This window comes from Pseudophryne corroboree, chromosome 2 (genome assembly GCF_028390025.1).
Source record: "Pseudophryne corroboree isolate aPseCor3 chromosome 2, aPseCor3.hap2, whole genome shotgun sequence".
In the NCBI taxonomy this organism is placed as follows: domain Eukaryota; kingdom Metazoa; phylum Chordata; class Amphibia; order Anura; family Myobatrachidae; genus Pseudophryne; species Pseudophryne corroboree.
The window spans coordinates 590,580,101-590,601,431 of NC_086445.1; the positions used below are offsets into that span (position 1 = coordinate 590,580,101).

Consider the following 21,331-nt stretch of genomic DNA (forward strand, 5'->3'; position numbering starts at 1 on the left):
TTCCTCAAAAATAGAAAATAAGAGCTTTAGTCAGGGAAAAAGTTATGTAAACAATTAAAAAAATACTTTCTTATTTTAAAATGTATAAAAAAATTAAAAAAAAACATTTTTCTCTGTAGAAAAGGTTTTCCATACACAAGTTAAAATAATAAACAGTTTAAACAAGGATAATAGTGAACTACTTCAAAAACTAATTTAAAAACCATTTTAATTCAAAATCCTTGTTCAATCCGTTAGGAGCAAGAGTTTTACAGTTAAAAATCATAGTCATCTCATTCCGTGCAAGTTTGGATGCTAAATCATTCCCCCTAATGTCCCCAGTCACATGTTTCAGGCCATAAATTTTTTTCATCTGAGATACATCACATCCATGGGATTCTTTGAAATGTGCCGAGAGAGCATGTGTCTCCATGCCCTCCCCGATATTTCTCAGATGCTCTCCCAGCCTGACTTTTAGGGGTTTGCTTGTGCGTCCTATATAAAATTTATTACAGGTGCATTCAATACAATACACTATATTGGACGTATGACACTATATTGAACTATTCCAGATAACTTGTGTATGGAAAACCTTTTCTACAGAGGAAAATGTTTTTTTTTTTAATTTTTTTATAAATTTTAAAATAAGAAAGTATTTTTTTGATTGTTTACATAACTTTTTCCCTGACTAAAGCTCTTATTTTCTATTATTGAGGAAACCACTATTTGCACAAAGATTATTATGTGGTGATATGTACATTTGAATCAAGGACTGATGTTTTCATTCATCATGCCCTGGAGGAGAGGTGTGACAATAAGAGGAGGACGGTACACTTCCAGGAGGTCAAGTGAAGCCATAACACCACAACATCCGGGTGTAGTGGGCGGGATTCTACGCCTAATGACGGAGGTCTATTCCCGGAAATGACGTCGCGGCACTCCGGGATGATTACTTCTGGTAATCGAAGCTGAACTTCCGGTCATGTGACCGCCGGACGGAGCGGGAGTCACGAAAGATATAAGAAAGCAAGGAATGGATTTATGAAATGGGGAATAAGTAGTGGATAGAATAGGAATTTTAGTTTTAGATGAATTCATGTCTGGTAATAGGATGTTTGATGGGTGGGTCTTAGTGGGGTATAAATACCCAGTCAGTTTAATCCTCCAATATGCCTTGATAAAGACACAATACACGTTGAAACGCGTCGGCAGGAGGACTGTAGGAGGGGAGACGGTGTGGATACCTTTCCATGTGATTTGGACAGCTGGTTCCAGGGACGCCTGTGTTTGACAACTAACCTATGCTGTTTTTGTCTGCTCTTGTGGTAGACCATTTCCATTGGTGAGAGACCATTTCATATCCCCCAAAATTTTGTTTTAAAGTAATAAAACAGTGTTGCACTATCAGAGAATTTTTTCTTTTTTTTGGTATGGACATAATCTGTAAGGAGATCCGGATAGAAGGGAGTCCAAACTGGTGATATCCAGCCCCTATGAAAAGTGTGTCTGTCTACCTGTAAAACGGTAGACCAATTCGTGGGGTACGAGTAATTACTTATGTATACTTCATTGGATTATATGTGAAAAATAGAGTACACTATGGTTGTTCTTTTCTTCTTTTTTATTGTATGAGCACCCGTGGACTCAATTGGGAATTCTTTGTGACGGTACCTATACAGAGTGCTTGGTGACACTCTCCTCTTTCTCCAGTTTGAGACCAGAAGGCTGCTCTTGTGGTGCACGGCAGTTTATTCAAAGCATTATTCTCACATATTCTACGGCAGGATTGCTGTGTCCAAAATCTGTTAAGGCACACTCTACTCGTAAGGTGGGTTCTTCCTGGGCGGCTGCCCAGGGTGTCTCGGCTACAAGGCTTTGCCGAGCAGCTACTTGGTCTGGGTCGAACACGTTTGCTAAGTTTTACAAGTTCGATACTTTGGCCTCTGATGACCTCAAGTTTGGTCAAGCAGTTTTGCAGGAGCCTCCGCACTCTCCCTCCCATTCTGGGAGCTTTGGTACATCCCCATGGTACTAATATGGACCCCAGCATCCTCTAGGATGTAAGAGAAAATAGGATTTTAATTACCTACCAGGAAATCCTTTTCTCGTAGTCCGTAGAGGATGCTGGGCGCCCGGCCAGCTCTTTGTTTTCCTGCAGTGGTTATTTAGTTCAGTACTGCCTGGTTGCTAGGTAAGTTCTGCGTTCTTTACTGTTTCAGTACTGTTTCAGCTGTTGCTGAGTTTTCCAGCCTGTTGGCCAGATTTGCCTTGTTGTGTGAGCTGGTATGAATCTCGCCACTCTCTGTGTATTTCCTTCTCTCGAAGTATGTCGTCTCCTCGGGCACAGTTTCTAGACTGAGTCTGGTAGGAGGGGCATAGAGGGAGGAGCCAGCCCACACTGTTAAACTCTTAAAGTGCCAATGGCTCCTGGTGGACCCGTCTATACCCCATGGTACTAATATGGACCCCAGCATCCTCTACGGACCACAAGATAAGGATTTACCGGTAGGTAATTAAAATCCTATTTTTGGGAAATGTCCACCATATATGGATAAAAGAACCCAATTCACCACAACCTCTCCAGCACTGAGGAGAAACAGATGGATATATTTTGTGTAGTTTAGTAGGAACCAAATACCATCTATAAAAAATCTTATAGGCGTTTTCCTTGACCAAAGTCTATATAGACACCTTTGAAATAGACAGATAGATGTCAGACTAAGCCTGTTCATCAGGAGGTGGACCCAAGTGCTTTTTCCACTGAAGTAGGGCCCTCATTCCGAGTTGTTCGCTTGCTAGCTGCTTTTAGCAGCATTGCAAACGCTAGGCTGCCGCCCTCTGGGAGTGTATCTTAGCTTAGCAGAATAGCGAACGAAAGATTAGCAGAACTGCTACTAAATAATTCCCTGCAGTTTCTGAGTAGCTCCAGACCTACTCCTAGACTGCGATCACCTCAGTCCGTTTAGTTCCTGGTTTGATGTCACAAACACGCCCTGCGTTCGGCCAGCCACTCCCCCGTTTCTCCAGCCACTCCTGCGTTTTTACCTTGCACTCCTGCATTTTTTAGCACACTCCCTGAAAACGGCCAGTTTCTGCCCAGAAACACCCACTTCCTGTCAATCACACTACGATCACTCGAGCGATGAAAAAAGTCTCTCGAGTTGTGTAAATCTGCAAAGTTTTGTGTGAAAGTACTTAGCGCATGCGCGCTGCGTACCATGCACATTTTTGCAGTTTTTTCACATAATCGCTGCACTGCGAAAATCGGCAGCGAGCGAACAACTCGGAATGACCCCCTATGAACGATGTAGTAGGAAGTATGTCCTAACTTTTTATCATCGTCTGGTGTGTTGTACAAATTTAATTTCGTTGTAAAATTTCTGTTTGATAATGACAACAAATGTATCGTATCCTAAGGTTTTAGCATTCTCTTCTTATAATACTAAAGTCCGTGAAGGAGATATACTAATTTGTAGAAATATTCCTCATATAATCCATTCCGCAGACATAGACCCTTCTGGTCATTATATCATAGCGGATGTTACACTGGATGGTACGAGATATACATTGTACAATGTTTATGGTCCTACAAGTTATGATAGGAAATTCCTTCTCTGCCTAACAACTAAGCTACTCTCTTTTGCTGATACACAGATTATATTGGGTAGGGATTTTAATTTAGTAGCTGCCCCGATTTTGGACAGGAAGTCCACTTCTCGTACAAGTTTTTTTTCAACCTAAAATTGGACTACCATACGAATCTTCTCAATTGAATTTAGCAGATATCTGGAGAATAAGGAACCCAATAAAGTTGGAGTACACCTACTATACAGCAATGCATGACACATTCTCTAGATTAGACTATTTATTTATATCCAATTTTCTATCTCCATTGGTGTTAAATACTGGTATAGAGCCGATCGCCATTTCAGATCATGCCCTCATTTGGGTGGATATACAGGGGAAGTTTCTTCTGGGTAATTGTTCTCAGTGGCGTTTCCCAGCTAAGTTATCTTTCTCTCAGAAATGGAAATCTATGTTGGAGGCCGCCTGGATCGAATACGATAACAACATGTTACACGCTGATAACCCTAGTCTTTTCTGGCAGACTGCAGTATTATGTAGCAATATAATATCTTTAAGAAAAAAATTAAATCTGATCGGGATTCTATATACAGGTCTGCCCAACGTACATGAACAGCGGCCATTCAGGCATTAAAAACCTTGCCCTCACCGGAAGGTAAATCCACTTACCAAGATTGCAAAATGCACTGTGATTAGGTCCTCACTCAAACGGATAATAGATATCTTCAATCAGGTAACATAGTTAATGAGGTTGAAAAGAGGCGAAAGGCCCATTGGGTTCAACCTGTATTCTGTATTATTAAGCTGTGCACGTTATAATGCACCAGCTGAAGTAATGGTTTCGTACCAATTGACAACTATATTTCGTACCACTCCCAGATACTTTTTTCAGCTAGAAAACAGTCCAATCCATTTTTAAATGCATTTACAGAGTCCGCCATTATTACCTTCTCTGGCAGGGAGTTCCAAATCCTTATTGCCCTTACGGTGAAGAACCCTTTCCTACGTTTTGTATGGAATTTTCTCTCCTCTAGCCTTAGTGAGTGCCCACGTGTCTTATACAGAGTTCTATTAATAAACAAATCCCCTGCTAACTCCTTGTAATGACCCTTTACATATTTGAATATATTAATAATGTCTCCTCTTAGTCGCCTCTTTTCTAGAGTATACATATTTAACCTAGTGAGACTTTCCTCATACTCCAGTGTTTCTAACCCTTTAATTAGTTTAGTAGCTCACCTTTTAACTCTTTTGAGTTCCCCAATATCTTTTTTATGATATGGTGCCCAAAATTGAACACAATATTCCAGGTGCGGACGTACCAGTGCTTTGTACAGCGGCAGGATTACATCCTCGCCCCTTGTCTCAATACCCCGTTTTATGCATGCAAGGACTTTACTTGCCTTCTTTGCTGCATTTGCATTTTTCAAAATTGAACCCAGGTTTCAAGTTTAAATAAGTCATTCTGTAAAGACTCCACATCTATTTCTGACTTAATTACCTTACACAGTAGTTTAGTATCATCTGCAAACACTGACACTGTGCTTTCCAGGCCTATTCCTAGATCATTAATAAATATATTGAACTGTAGCGGGCCAAGTACGGACCCTTGTGGTATTCCGCTGACTACAGGTGCCCAGCTGGAGAACATCCCATTGACCACTACTCGTTGTACCCTGTTATCCAGCCAAATAGCTATCCAGGTACAAATAGTATTTCCTAGCCCAAGTTCCCTTAATTTGATGATCAGTCTCCTGTGAGGCACTGTATTGAAGGCTTTTGCAAAATCTAAATAGACCACATCCACTGCTTTTCCCTGGTCAAGATTATCGCTCACTTCCTCGTAGAAGCTAATTAAGTTAGTTTGACATGATCTGTCCCTCACAAACCCATGCTGACTTGCTAATAAACTTAGTATTCCACAGATAACCCTCTATGCTATCCCTCAAAATTCCTTCCAATATTTTACCCACTATAGAGGTTAAACTAACTGGTCTATAGTTCCCAGGATGATTTTAGGGCCCTTTTTAAATAATGGCACTACCTCAGCTATACACAAATCCCTCGGTACCATACCTGATCTAACTGAACTACAGAAAATCAAGTATAAGGGTCTTGCAAGCTGTGCCTTAAGCTCCAGAATAACCCTCGGGTGAAAACCATCTGAGCCTGGTGATTTATTAATCTTTATGGATAGGTGGATTTCTTTTTTTTCTGCTATGGTAATAAACCTAGCAGACTGCTTTCTAACTTGCTAAAAGGGAATAGAAGCCATAACAATATAATAGCAATTAAAAATAAGCATCTAACAACACGCTATAAAGTAGATCAAATAACAGAGATTTTCTTTCATTATTATCAGAAGCTATATGCATAGGACCCTATATCAGAGTCCCAAAAACAATCCTTTTGGAAAGATGTTTCTATATCACAACTTTCTCTCCACAGGCACAAAGTTTAATATATACATTTACACCTACAGAAGTAAATCTAGGCATTATAAAGCTTAAATCCATGAAGGCCCCGAGACCCGATGGTTTTAGTTAGGAATTTTATAAGCTCCTCAAACCTCACTTAGTGGAACCATTGTCACATTTCTTTAATGCCATATTGGAAGGGAAGCCTATTCCCTCACAATTTCATTCTGCTATCATAAAATTTCTGCCGAAACCAAATAGGGAACTTCTCTCACCATCTTCGTACAGGCCTATATCTCTGCTTAATATTGATTATAACATTTTTACCAAATTACTAGTGGAACATCTTGTATGAATCCTTCCAGCAATCATACACCCGGATCAAACCAGTTTCGTATGGGGCCGCAGAGCAGTTACTAATACCAGAAAAGTGCTAACTGTTTTGCAGTCTTTACTGGATTCTCCAGCAGATGAGCCCAGGTTTCTTTTATCCCTAGATTCTGAAAAGGCTTTCGATATGATTACCTGGGACCATCTGTTTGAGACTATAAGGGGATTTGGCATCCCTCTCTCTTTTATTGATGTGCTAGCCTCACTATATGCCACCCCTTCTACCCAAGTCTTAACTAATAAATATCTTTCATCACCATTTTTTATTCACAGGGGTACGAAGCAGGAATATCCTTTATCTCCACTTCTATTCGCATCCTCTGTTGAACCATTATCAATAGCCTTACGTCAATGCCAAGGTGTACTCTGAGGGGAGAGATGAGGTGTGCTGTGAGGTGAAGGGAGCTGTGCTGTGATGGGAGAGGTGTGCTGTAATGGGTGAGGGGTGCTGTGCTGTGAAGGGAGGTGTACTGTGCTATGAGGGGAGGTGTGCTGTACTGTCAGAAATGCTATGATGAGAGTGGTGCTGTAAGGGTAGAGGGGTGCTGTGAGGGGAGAGGGGTGCTGTGAGGGGAGGTGTCCTGTGTTGTGAGGGTAGGTGAGCTGCGAGGGTGCTGTGCTGTGAGAGGAGATGTGCTGTGATGTGAGTGGTGGTGCGCTGTGAGGAGGGCTGTGAGGGGAGATGGGTACTGTGAGGGGAGGTATGCTGTGAAGATACTTATGAGGGGTGCTGTGCTGTGAAGGGAGCTATGCTGTGATGGGAGAGGTGTGCTGTAATTGGTGAGGGGTGCTGTGAGGGGAGAGCGTGCTGTGTTGTGAGGGCAGCTGACAGGGGTGCTGTGATGGAAGAGGGGTGCTGTGCTGTAATAGGTGAGAATTGCTGTGCAGTGAGGGGAATTGAGAGGGGTGCTTTGATATGTGAGGGATGCTGTTCTGTGAGGGGTACTGTGCTGGGAGAGGGGTACTCTAGGCCTTAGGCCTGTGGTGCTGTTTGGCGGGCACAAATCTGTTCTCATGATAAGTACCCTGGGCATTAGGCCCAGGTCACTGTCATTATTTTGAAGTGGGGGTACGGATATATCAGGGGGGCTCAGGTCCCCCTGTTATTACATACCCCCACTTCCAGTGACGTGCGGTGGGGTGAGGCAGAGCCTTTCCTGTCATACTAACGCTTGTGCCAGAGTTTTGACTGCGTAAAGTATAAGAAAAATACAAAGAATATGTTTGAAATATCTTCTTTGCATTATTCTAATAATATTTATAGCCAAAACTCTGGAGTAAAAAGTCTATGGCACGTGAGGCAGTGCCTCACCTGGCTAACTTTTTTGCACATCTCTGATCAAAACTCACCAAATTTTTAGGAGTTTATACTGCTACACCTGTGTATAATGCCCAGCTGTACGTTTTGGCTCATATATTGTGTGTAAATCTGGCTCTGGTGCTAGTCAGTGCCTCCTGAGCTATTTAGCTCACCGCACGTCCTTGCCCACTTCAAAATTTCCACTTCAACCACTTCTACAGATGAAATCACTAGAGATGAGCGGGTTCGGTTTCTCTGAATCCGAACCCGCCCGAACTTCATGTTTTTTTTCACGGGTCCGAGCGACTCGGATCTTCCCGCCTTGCTCGGTTAACCCGAGCGCGCCCGAACGTCATCATGACGCTGTCGGATTCTCGCGAGGCTCGGATTCTATCGCGAGACTCGGATTCTATATAAGGAGCCGCGCGTCGCCGCCATTTTCACACGTGCATTGAGATTGATAGGGAGAGGACGTGGCTGGCGTCCTCTCCATTTCGATTATAAGAGAGAGAGATTTACTGGAGCTTAGGACTAGGAGGAGTACTGTAGAAGTGTAGAGAGTGCAGAGAGTTTACTAGTGAGTGACCACCAGACAGTGCAGTTTATTTAATATATCCGTTCTCTGCCTGAAAAAAGCGATACACACAGTGACTCAGTCACATACCATATCTGTGTGCACTGCTCAGGCTCAGCCCAGTGTGCTGCATCATCTATATATATTATATATCTGTCTGACTGCTCAGCTCACACAGCTTATAATTGTGGGGGAGACTGGGGAGCACTGCAGTGCCAGTTATAGGTTATAGCAGGAGCCAGGAGTACATAATATTATATAGTGAGTGACCACCAGACAGTGCAGTTTATTTAATATATCCGTTCTCTGCCTGAAAAAAGCGATACACACAGTGACTCAGTCACATACCATATCTGTGTGCACTGCTCAGGCTCAGCCCAGTGTGCTGCATCATCTATATATATTATATATCTGTCTGACTGCTCAGCTCACACAGCTTATAATTGTGGGGGAGACTGGGGAGCACTGCAGTGCCAGTTATAGGTTATAGCAGGAGCCAGGAGTACATAATATTATATAGTGAGTGACCACCAGACAGTGCAGTTTATTTAATATATCCGTTCTCTGCCTGAAAAAAGCGATACACACAGTGACTCAGTCACATACCATATCTGTGTGCACTGCTCAGGCTCAGCCCAGTGTGCTGCATCATCTATATATATTATATATCTGTCTGACTGCTCAGCTCACACAGCTTATAATTGTGGGGGAGACTGGGGAGCACTGCAGTGCCAGTTATAGGTTATAGCAGGAGCCAGGAGTACATAATATTATATTAAAATTAAACAGTGCACACTTTTGCTGCAGGAGTGCCACTGCCAGTGTGACTGACCAGTGACCTGACCACACTGACCACCAGTATAGTTAGTAGTATACTTATATTGTGATTGCCTGAAAAAGTTAAACACTCGTCGTGTGACTTCACTTGTGTGTTGTTGTTTTTTTTATTCTATAAAAATAAAACTCATTCTGCTGACAGACAGTGTCCAGCAGGTCCGTCATTATATAATATATAATATATACCTGTCCGGCTGCAGTAGTGATACATATATATTTTTTATATCATTTATCATCCAGTCGCAGCAGACACAGTACGGTAGTTCGCGGCTGTGGCTACCTCTGTGTCTGCACTCGGCAGGCAGTCCGTCCATAATTGTATACCACCTAACCGTGGGTTTTTTTTCTTCTTTATACATACATACTACTACGACATCTCTTTATCAACCAGTCTATATTAGCAGCAGACACAGTACAGTACGGTAGTTCACGGCTGTGGCTACCTCTGTGTCTGCACTCGGCAGGCAGTCCGTCCATAATTGTATACCACCTAACCGTGGTTTTTTTTTCTTTCTTCTTTATACATACATAGTTACATAGACATCTCTTTATCAACCAGTCTATATTAGCAGCAGACACAGTACAGTACGGTAGTTCACGGCTGTGGCTACCTCTGTGTCTGCACTCGGCAGGCAGTCCGTCCATAATTGTATACCACCTAACCGTGGTTTTTTTTTCTTTCTTCTTTATACATACATAGTTACATAGACATCTCTTTATCAACCAGTCTATATTAGCAGCAGACACAGTACAGTACGGTAGTTCACGGCTGTGGCTACCTCTGTGTCTGCACTCGGCAGGCAGTCCGTCCATAATTGTATACCACCTAACCGTGGTTTTTTTTTCTTTCTTCTTTATACATACATAGTTACATAGACATCTCTTTATCAACCAGTCTATATTAGCAGCAGACACAGTACAGTACGGTAGTTCACGGCTGTGGCTACCTCTGTGTCTGCACTCGGCAGGCAGTCCATAATTGTATACTAGTATCCATCTCCATTGTTTACCTGAGGTGCCTTTTAGTTGTGCCTATTAAAATATGGAGAACAAAAATGTTGAGGTTCCAAAATTAGGGAAAGATCAAGATCCACTTCCACCTCGTGCTGAAGCTGCTGCCACTAGTCATGGCCGAGACGATGAAATGCCAGCAACGTCGTCTGCCAAGGCCGATGCCCAATGTCATAGTACAGAGCATGTCAAATCCAAAACACCAAATATCAGTAAAAAAAGGACTCCAAAACCTAAAATAAAATTGTCGGAGGAGAAGCGTAAACTTGCCAATATGCCATTTACCACACGGAGTGGCAAGGAACGGCTGAGGCCCTGGCCTATGTTCATGGCTAGTGGTTCAGCTTCACATGAGGATGGAAGCACTCAGCCTCTCGCTAGAAAACTGAAAAGACTCAAGCTGGCAAAAGCACCGCAAAGAACTGTGCGTTCTTCGAAATCCCAAATCCACAATGAGAGTCCAATTGTGTCGGTTGCGATGCCTGACCTTCCCAACACTGGACGTGAAGAGCATGCGCCTTCCACCATTTGCACGCCCCCTGCAAGTGCTGGAAGGAGCACCCGCAGTCCAGTTCCTGATAGTCAGATTGAAGATGAAGATGTTGAAGTACACCAGGATGAGGAGGATATGGGTGTTGCTGGCGCTGGGGAGGAAATTGACCAGGAGGATTCTGATGGTGAGGTGGTTTGTTTAAATCAGGCACCCGGGGAGACACCTGTTGTCCGTGGGAGGAATATGGCCGTTGACATGCCTGGTGAAAATACCAAAAAAAATCAGCTCTTCAGTGTGGAGGTATTTCAACAGAAAAGCGGACAACAGGTGTCAAGCCGTGTGTTGCCTTTGTCAAGCTGTAATAAGTAGGGGTAAGGACGTTAACCACCTCGGAACATCCTCCCTTATACGTCACCTGCAGCGCATTCATAATAAGTCAGTGACAAGTTCAAAAACTTTGGGCGACAGCGGAAGCAGTCCACTGACCAGTAAATCCCTTCCTCTTGTAACCAAGCTCACGCAAACCACCCCACCAACTCCCTCAGTGTCAATTTCCTCCTTCCCCAGGAATGCCAATAGTCCTGCAGGCCATGTCACTGGCAATTCTGACGAGTCCTCTCCTGCCTGGGATTCCTCCAATGCATCCTTGCGTGTAACGCCTACTGCTGCTGGCGCTGCTGTTGTTGCTGCTGGGAGTCGATGGTCATCCCAGAGGGGAAGTCGTAAGCCCACTTGTACTACTTCCAGTAAGCAATTGACTGTCCAACAGTCCTTTGCGAGGAAGATGAAATATCACAGCAGTCATCCTGCTGCAAAGCGGATAACTGAGGCCTTGACAACTATGTTGGTGTTAGACGTGCGTCCGGTATCCGCCGTTAGTTCACAGGGAACTAGACAATTTATTGAGGCAGTGTGCCCCCGTTACCAAATACCATCTAGGTTCCACTTCTGTAGGCAGGCGATACCGAGAATGTACACGGACGTCAGAAAAAGACTCACCAGTGTCCTAAAAAATGCAGTTGTACCCAATGTCCACTTAACCACGGACATGTGGACAAGTGGAGCAGGGCAGGGTCAGGACTATATGACTGTGACAGCCCACTGGGTAGATGTATGGACTCCCGCCGCAAGAACAGCAGCGGCGGCACCAGTAGCAGCATCTCGCAAACGCCAACTCTTTCCTAGGCAGGCTACGCTTTGTATCACCGCTTTCCAGAATACGCACACAGCTGAAAACCTCTTACGGCAACTGAGGAAGATCATCGCGGAATGGCTTACCCCAATTGGACTCTCCTGTGGATTTGTGGCATCGGACAACGCCAGCAATATTGTGTGTGCATTAAATATGGGCAAATTCCAGCACGTCCCATGTTTTGCACATACCTTGAATTTGGTGGTGCAGAATTTTTTAAAAAACGACAGGGGCGTGCAAGAGATGCTGTCGGTGGCCAGAAGAATTGCGGGACACTTTCGGCGTACAGGCACCACGTACAGAAGACTGGAGCACCACCAAAAACTACTGAACCTGCCCTGCCATCATCTGAAGCAAGAAGTGGTAACGAGGTGGAATTCAACCCTCTATATGCTTCAGAGGTTGGAGGAGCAGCAAAAGGCCATTCAAGCCTATACAATTGAGCACGATATAGTAGGTGGAATGCACCTGTCTCAAGCGCAGTGGAGAATGATTTCAACGTTGTGCAAGGTTCTGATGCCCTTTGAACTTGCCACACGTGAAGTCAGTTCAGACACTGCCAGCCTGAGTCAGGTCATTCCCCTCATCAGGCTTTTGCAGAAGAAGCTGGAGACATTGAAGGAGGAGCTAACACGGAGCGATTCCGCTAGGCATGTGGGACTTGTGGATGGAGCCCTTAATTCGCTTAACAAGGATTCACGGGTGGTCAATCTGTTGAAATCAGAGCACTACATTTTGGCCACCGTGCTCGATCCTAGATTTAAAGCCTACCTTGGATCTCTCTTTCCGGCAGACACAAGTCTGCTGGGGTTGAAAGACCTGCTGGTGACAAAATTGTCAAGTCAAGCGGAACGCGACCTGTCAACATCTCCTCCTTCACATTCTCCCGCAACTGGGGGTGCGAGGAAAAGGCTCAGAATTCCGAGCCCACCCGCTGGCGGTGATGCAGGGCAGTCTGGAGCGACTGCTGATGCTGACATCTGGTCCGGACTGAAGGACCTGACAACGATTACGGACATGTCGTCTACTGTCACTGCATATGATTCTCTCAACATTGATAGAATGGTGGAGGATTATATGAGTGACCGCATCCAAGTAGGCACGTCACACAGTCCGTACTTATACTGGCAGGAAAAAGAGGCAATTTGGAGGCCCTTGCACAAACTGGCTTTATTCTACCTAAGTTGCCCTCCCACAAGTGTGTACTCCGAAAGAGTGTTTAGTGCCGCCGCTCACCTTGTCAGCAATCGGCGTACGAGGTTACATCCAGAAAATGTGGAGAAGATGATGTTCATTAAAATGAATTATAATCAATTCCTCCGCGGAGACATTGACCAGCAGCAATTGCCTCCACAAAGTACACAGGGAGCTGAGATGGTGGATTCCAGTGGGGACGAATTGATAATCTGTGAGGAGGGGGATGTACACGGTGATATATCGGAGGGTGATGATGAGGTGGACATCTTGCCTCTGTAGAGCCAGTTTGTGCAAGGAGAGATTAATTGCTTCTTTTTTGGGGGGGGTCCAAACCAACCCGTCATATCAGTCACAGTCGTGTGGCAGACCCTGTCACTGAAATGATGGGTTGGTTAAAGTGTGCATGTCCTGTTTTGTTTATACAACATAAGGGTGGGTGGGAGGGCCCAAGGACAATTCCATCTTGCACCTCTTTTTTCTTTTCTTTTTCTTTGCATCATGTGCTGATTGGGGAGGGTTTTTTGGAAGGGACATCCTGCGTGACACTGCAGTGCCACTCCTAAATGGGCCCGGTGTTTGTGTCGGCCACTAGGGTCGCTAATCTTACTCACACAGTCAGCTACCTCATTGCGCCTCTTTTTTTCTTTGCGTCATGTGCTGTTTGGGGAGGGTTTTTTGGAAGGGACATCCTGCGTGACACTGCAGTGCCACTCCTAGATGGGCCCGGTGTTTGTGTCGGCCACTAGGGTCGCTAATCTTACTCACACAGCTACCTCATTGCGCCTCTTTTTTTCTTTGCGTCATGTGCTGTTTGGGGAGGTTTTTTTGGAAGGGCCATCCTGCGTGACACTGCAGTGCCACTCCTAGATGGGCCCGGTGTTTGTGTCGGCCACTAGGGTCGCTAATCTTACTCACACAGCTACCTCATTGCGCCTCTTTTTTTCTTTGCGTCATGTGCTGTTTGGGGAGGGTTTTTTGGAAGGGACATCCTGCGTGACACTGCAGTGCCACTCCTAGATGGGCCCGGTGTTTGTGTCGGCCACTAGGGTCGCTTATCTTACTCACACAGCGACCTCGGTGCAAATTTTAGGACTAAAAATAATATTGTGAGGTGTGAGGTATTCAGAATAGACTGAAAATGAGTGGAAATTATGGTTATTGAGGTTAATAATACTATGGGATCAAAATGACCCCCAAATTCTATGATTTAAGCTGTTTTTTAGGGTTTTTTGAAAAAAACACCCGAATCCAAAACACACCCGAATCCGACAAAAAAAATTCGGTGAGGTTTTGCCAAAACGCGTTCGAACCCAAAACACGGCCGCGGAACCGAACCCAAAACCAAAACACAAAACCCGAAAAATTTCAGGCGCTCATCTCTAGAAATCACCAGGGTGTACTCAAGCTCCCTAATTTTTTTAATCACTTTCATTAGGTACTTCTAAGTAGAACAGTTGACTGGTGTAAGGGTTTGGAGAAGAAACAAATGAAAGCCAGTTTCTTGCAAGTACCTATCGATGTTGCTCCTTGAAACCCAGCCCTCCCAACTTCGACTCACCTGATGATTCATCTTACAGTGTAGTCACGGAAGACTTAAGGCCCGTACACACTGGTTGATATATCGGCCGTTCTCTTGAACGGCCGATATATCGCGGGACCGTCGGCCAGTGTGTACGGCCGATACGTCTGTGAACTCCGTCGTTCACAGACATATCGCGTCGGCCGCGCAGCACAGCCGACGGCCAATATATTTACCGATATATTGGCGCGTCGCTGTGTGAGTACGGGGCGGTCGGCCGACCACCCGTACACATGCTGCGGCGGCCGGCGGTGATTGACAGCTGAACTGGGCGGGCGTGTGTACACGCCTGCCCAGTTCATGACGTCAGTCCCCGACGGATCGGGCAGTGTGTATGCACAGCACACTGCCCGATCCATCCATAGATATATCTGCAGATCAATTGATCTGCAGATATATCTACTAGTGTGTACCCACCTTTACTCATATTTCTACCTCTCTGTCTCCTTACATCTATCTTTTCCAAATCATCTGTTTACCTTGCCTGCACCCCCCCCCCCCCCTTCACACACACACACATTTTCACAGCGGCGCACTTTGGGCACAACCCATCTTGGTCAGTTGGTACTGTTACAGTCTTTGCATGCAGTTGCTAAATTCCTAACTCTGGTCACATTTCAGTAACAAAATAATACAAACAGGGTAAGAATCAAAACACTATTTAATTCAAATATACAAAAATGGACATAATCTGAGGTACATTATAAAAGAAATCCCTTACATACATTAAATTAGACCAGGGAGCATTTTTCTCCTTTCCCAGAAATCAGAAGGATCTGTAACTCTCTTTATAAGGTAGCATTGCTGTGGAATCTCTCTGCAGTTGCACTATAATTTGTATGCACATGTATACCAGAGATTATGGTACTGTCGTACAACACCCCTCTCTGTACCCATCACAGATATATATAGTGCAGACATGGTGATAATTCACAACTACATATATACATACTAAAATTAAAACAAACATCCCCTTCACACATTTACAATATAACATGCATACAGAGGCACAGAGCAGACACTGGCATTGCTTTATTCCCTTTTTGTGCTTATGTATGGATGCTATGGTGTTCTTATAGTGACACTGCCAGATCAGCTGGTGCACACATCACAATCTACACTACCACGCCAATGTCAATTTTGTAGCTTTCTATCAGAGCCGTAACTAGATTTTTTTGGTGCCCGGTGCCAGAGAGAGAACTGGCGCCCCCCCTTTTTTTTCAATAGGGACATAAGGTGCATGCCTCGTGGGGAAGGGGCATGAGAAGATTGATCCCAGAGAAAACCAAGCTATGATGCACCTTCAACATTATATATATATATATATATATATATATATACGGTGTGTAGAGGGCGGCACTCAAAGGACTTCCAACAAGAGAATAAATGACTACTGAGTATAGTCTTGCGTTCGACGTTTCAGTGTCACCACCTTTATCAAGAACTTGATAAAGGTGGTGACACCGAAACGTTGAACACAAGACTAGACTCAGTAGTCATTTATTCTCTTGTTGGAAGTCTTTTGAGTGCCACCCTCTACACACCGCATATATGGGGATCATCTGACCAGGATGGCACCAGGGCAAGTAGTGATTTAAAGCATTTGAGTGCCGGCAATATTGTTTGGATATATATATATATATATATATATATATATATATATATAATACACACATATTTATCGACCACTGCAAGAAAATGGATTTGGACACAAATCCTCTTTATACAACATTCATGCACTTAACTTGAGAGATCGTTGTTATTCAGTTACACTACCCTTTATTAAATAACACATTTCAATATACTGCCATACCCAGGATTCAAACCTATAACCTGTTGCATTCCAGTCAAACACCCTACTCAATGAGCTATTTGATCCTGCAAAAAAACATATGAACACTATATGAAGCTACTGGTACTTTGTATAAAAAAAAAAAAAATCAGCATTGCAATTGACAAGATCTATGTAGTGTGCAGTCACACATCCAATCGCTTGCAGCCACAGACTACATAGATCTGCTCAGCCGCAATGCTGATAATTTTTTCACAAAGTACCTGGCACGCTTCAAATAGTTAGAATTCTCTAACTTAGACTTATCTACCTTTCTATGCAAGGGCAGATAGCTCAAGAACAGAGTGTCTGACTGCAATGCCACAGGTGATGGCTTTGAGTCCCAGGTATGTCAGCATCTTGAAATGTAATAAAGGACAGTGTAACTGAATAACAAAGAAATCTCAAGTTGAGTTCATGAATTTTGTATATGTATTAGCGAGAGAAGAGTAGGAGACAGCGGCGGTAAGGAGATGCTGGACTTCAAAAAGGGGGGAAGCTGCAAGTGAAAATCATTAAAACAGATAATTGAAAAGTGCCGCCAACAGCGCTATGTGCGGTGCCCCTTCCGCACACACCTAGTTATGGCCCTGCATCCAATTTGGTCCATGTAATAATACTTTCTGATCAGTCTGTGTTTCTGTTTCCTTTATGTCCACTCCTGGTCCCATCCCCAGTGCATACACTGTTACATAATGACATCATGGCTACAGTGCACGCCATGCTAACTTCCCCTGCATACAATGGTAGAAATTTCATATGTAACAAAAAAACAATACGTGGGTAGAACTGATTTGTAAACTGAATATGTGCTATTGCTCTCCTGCAGATATCTATACAAACTGCTCATATTAAATATTAAAATATTTTCCTGAAATGTCCTTCAAAGCTGATGTAACAGTGACTCTATGTACTATTAAGGCTAAATAATAAACCCTTGATCCAAATTATCCAGTAGTAGGTTTGCACATTTAAAAAAAAAAAAAAGAGAGAGAATACCCAACACAGTAAACACATAAAATAATCTCTTATTCCACAAAAGTCCTCCTAGTTCTGAACAAAGTACCTTCTGAGAACATTGCCATTTACAGTGCTTTAGTTGTGGTGGTATTATATATTAATTGGTGTAGTATTATACATTATGTGTAGTATGCAGCATTATTTTTTTCAGCAATGATGTGGCTCCAGAGATATACATCTAAGATAAACAAGTCCCCATTAACTTTTTAATGCGTTAACTTGTTTCCTTATAATGATGATTATTCTGTTTGCAAACTTTAGATTGTCACTTTTGTCATTTTTTTCAGGTTGTATTATGCTCTTCTAATCACTTAAGTGCATCATTTTCTTTTTAGGTTCAGGCAGTAATTCCTAGGTGATTACTGTTGGCTAAAGCTGGATACATATTGGAGCAGTGCCGGGCTGGTTTGCCGTTTCGTAACGACAAATCACCTACATCGCTCAGTGTGTACGGGTGCAGACACTAGGTTTCATGTGCTACGCATCAGATCTAGCAATATAGCTAGCGACCTTATTTGTGCTAATGAAGGACGGAAAATGATTGTTCCATCCTTCATTAAAGTTGTTCCAGGGTGTTCACAGAATCTGTGCTCAAGGAACACAGAATCCGTTGCTCCAAATGTGTGCCCAGCATAAAAGAAAAAAAGAATCCAGGCGCCAAAGTGCAATGGATGCCCCAATAGGATAGATGAAAGTAGTTGCTGCACACCTGCTGAGAGAATTGCCACTTCTCTCACCAATAATATACAGACAAGAAGATAGTGTGCAGCACCACCCAATACCTTTTTGTCTGTACCCAGTTTAAGACAGATTGTCCTCGGCCAATAACAAGTAACACTTGAATGACAACTTGTCTTTGGTCAATTACTGTCTGTTACTTTTAGTTGGAGCATAGTAAAAAAAGGAAAAGTGATCTTAAGAGTCCCCATTGGGTACCTGCTATTTAATACATACTGTATTGCAGGAGCATGTTTTAGTGTTGCCTTACCTCCTCCAATCCCAGAGTCCATGGCTTAGAGCACAATTTATAAACTGCATTCATTGTGTGCTGTTAACAGTGCAGGTACAGAATATCCCAATTTGTACACAGGTGAGTAATAGGAATGACGAGGTTGGGGCTGATGCAAGTTGTTTGCAAAATAGGTGTAAATGAAAAAGAAAAAAAAGTTTTTTCCTCCTATTTCCAGAGCTGGACACATATCAAGGTGTGTCCATATGTGCAGCCTTTGCATCGTGTTTACACCAAGTCATCATCAGCGTGTATTTGCGCCTGTCCTCTAGCAGGAGCAAAAGATATGCATGTCTCTATGGATCGTTTGGTGTAAAATCACCCTTACCCTAGTCTGTATATGTCAAACCGCCCTTCCAGCTCCAGTTCCACCTCTCCAATCATAAGGCGTATATGCATGTGTTCACTTTGTCAGCATACGTACAGCAAATTCGCATAAGTTACGCTATAAGATCAGGCGTAGAACTCACTCTGCATCAGCCTAGATATACTGAGAAGTGAGCAGCTAACACCAGTTTGCAGAAAACGGTGGATCATTTACACAACAATGTGACGGTGTTTCTGTAATAATAATAATAATAATAATAATAATAAAACAACAACAGTTATTGGAACTGTGTTTAAAACGTGTCCATTTAAGAAACTGTTTGCATTCCTATACTACTGAACAGGAACCAATAATATTCAGTATTGGTACTGAATTCAGGGCAGATACTTTGTGGACAAAGGGCAGGGGATACTTTCCTGGCCTCTCTTGTAAACTACCCTCACCTGACATTTCTCTTGTCAAATAAGTCTATGTATTATCATAAATATTACATTAGCAATGTGTAATAGCAATTCACATTGACTAGTTATTAATTCCTATTTGAACGTGTCGGTGATAAATAAAAAAAAGTGAGACTATGGTCTGCTAATTTTTACCTGTAATAACCTGGGCTTGATCAATACCAATACATTGATCATTTAATTCAGCCCAGTATATTGCAGTTAGACATGTGGAAAAATGAAGCAGACCTTCCGATAAAATAGCACCTAAAGGAAAGTATGTATAATGGGCTATATTAGTAGATTGCAGAGCAGGGACAGGCAAGCTATTATTTTCAGCCTACTCCAATGACACGTACACTCAAGTGGCATGGCTACAAATGTAGTTTGTAGACTGTACAACTCATTTATTGTGATTCATTGGGCGGTATTCAATTATTTTAACCACCTTCCACACCCATTCTATCTCTGCTGACGGGCATGGTATAATCATTTCAGCTCGCTACCCCCAGGGGAGCAAGGGTGCCCTAGCCCTTTCCGCAGCTAAACCTGATTACTATGGGTGCGTTATGCGCGATAATGGGGATTACTTTAGAAAGGAGATTGGCCGTGATATATCATTTGAATACCACCCACTGACTATACTAGTATTTTAGCATAGTTTAAGTAAGCTGGCAGGTGGAAGCTGTTCACTTTTAGCATGTAATAATCACCTAATATCTTTTTTTTTTTACAAGGTCTTTTGAATTCAAAAAGCTGAAACATAAGGTCACGTCCCTGCTCCATACAAGTGTATGAACTGCTTTTACTAATTACTGGAATTACATTTTAGAAATTACTTTCCATCCAAACTCAGAGGCAGCCATGTTCGTTACCTCTACTCTTCAATGATCAATGTTTGAAACTTTGAGAGTCATGGTGTTACTGGCACAGGAGTACCTCTCATTTTATTGCCAATCTATGCCATCAGTGACATCAAACATTGCCGTAATATTGTGTGCAATCAGTTCAGGGATCTCTGAACATCACTACTGCTGTGTTTTGGTGTTTTAAGGCAACTCGACCAATGATCCGGAATATAAATGGAAAATCTAAATGAGACATGAAGAGAGACGGGAAGGGCTTTGACTCGAGAGGATGTGTAGTGAATGGAGAATCGCAGGAGACATCTAGCCAGGCCTGTAGATGGAAAGACATGGGACAGTGTTAGAGACATTAAAACATCTAACTATATATGGGTTCACATGATACTGTAGTTCAACTTGGAGTTGGTTTACTACAACTTAGAAATGCGATATTTCATAGTGATTGGCACACAATAACATCACAAGTAGCAATGTACGTGGCAGACAGTACTGTGACTCACTTGTACAGTGGCTGCAATTGGAGGTGTGAGGTCTTCATGGGAGCCTGATATCCATAGGAATCATAGGAGCCAATGAAATCAACTGTAGAATGAACAAGAGTGTGATTAATACTAATTTATTACTAATTACCATACAGATACATGAGATTACAAAAAAATGTACTTTTATATAGGTCTATCAATATATAGGGCTCTAATTTACAGTGATGGGTGGTAAGGTTAGGCATGTGAGGCAGAGCCTTTCCTGTCATACTATCATTTAAACCAGAGTTTTGACTACATAAAGTATATGAAAAATACAAAGAATATATTAGAAATATCTTCTTTGTATTATTCTTATCATTTTTATAGTCAAAACTGTGGTGTAATCTAGGTCCGTCAGCATGGTTCCATTATTTTCAACTCAAAAGCTGGGTCGAGAGCATGGCCAGGTTTTTCAAGCTCCCCCAGACCGTATTTTGCATAGATTGACTAAATCTTCACCCCGTGGTGCCATATCCTACTGGTATAGTTTACTTGTCTCTCCTGACATGACGGTTAAAACCCCTTCCCAGCTTCATTGGGAGACTGACCTTCACCGTACCCTTTACGCTACAACAATGGGAAACTATTCATCTTTCCTCTTTCTCTAAATGCACTAATCATGCCGAAATGCACGTTAAATTGATAAACAGATTGTATTTTACCCCTTCTAAACTACACAAGATTTGGCCTGCTACTTCTAAATTTTGTTGGCGTCTGTGTCACTCCGAAGGTACTATCTTTCATGTCTTTTGGGAATGC

At 42.9% G+C, this 21,331-nt stretch overlaps 1 protein-coding gene and 1 long non-coding RNA gene across 2 annotated transcripts in view; one reads left to right on the forward strand and one right to left on the reverse strand.

The window, feature by feature from the left end:
• The window catches only part of LOC135037852 (uncharacterized), a 307,719-nt gene that overhangs the window by 61,298 nt on the left and 225,090 nt on the right, over nt 1-21,331 (forward strand). The gene's annotated exons all lie outside the window — the stretch shown is intronic.
• The window catches only part of NKAIN1 (sodium/potassium transporting ATPase interacting 1), a 45,835-nt gene continuing 44,602 nt past the window's right edge, over nt 20,099-21,331 (reverse strand). Inside the window, exons 6-7 of the mRNA XM_063954585.1 lie at nt 20,549-20,630; nt 20,099-20,361 (exon numbers count right to left, since the gene is read on the reverse strand). Coding sequence (XP_063810655.1) covers nt 20,352-20,361; nt 20,549-20,630 — 92 coding nt within the window. The 3' untranslated portion in view covers nt 20,099-20,351. The remainder of the gene's footprint in view (nt 20,362-20,548; nt 20,631-21,331) is intronic.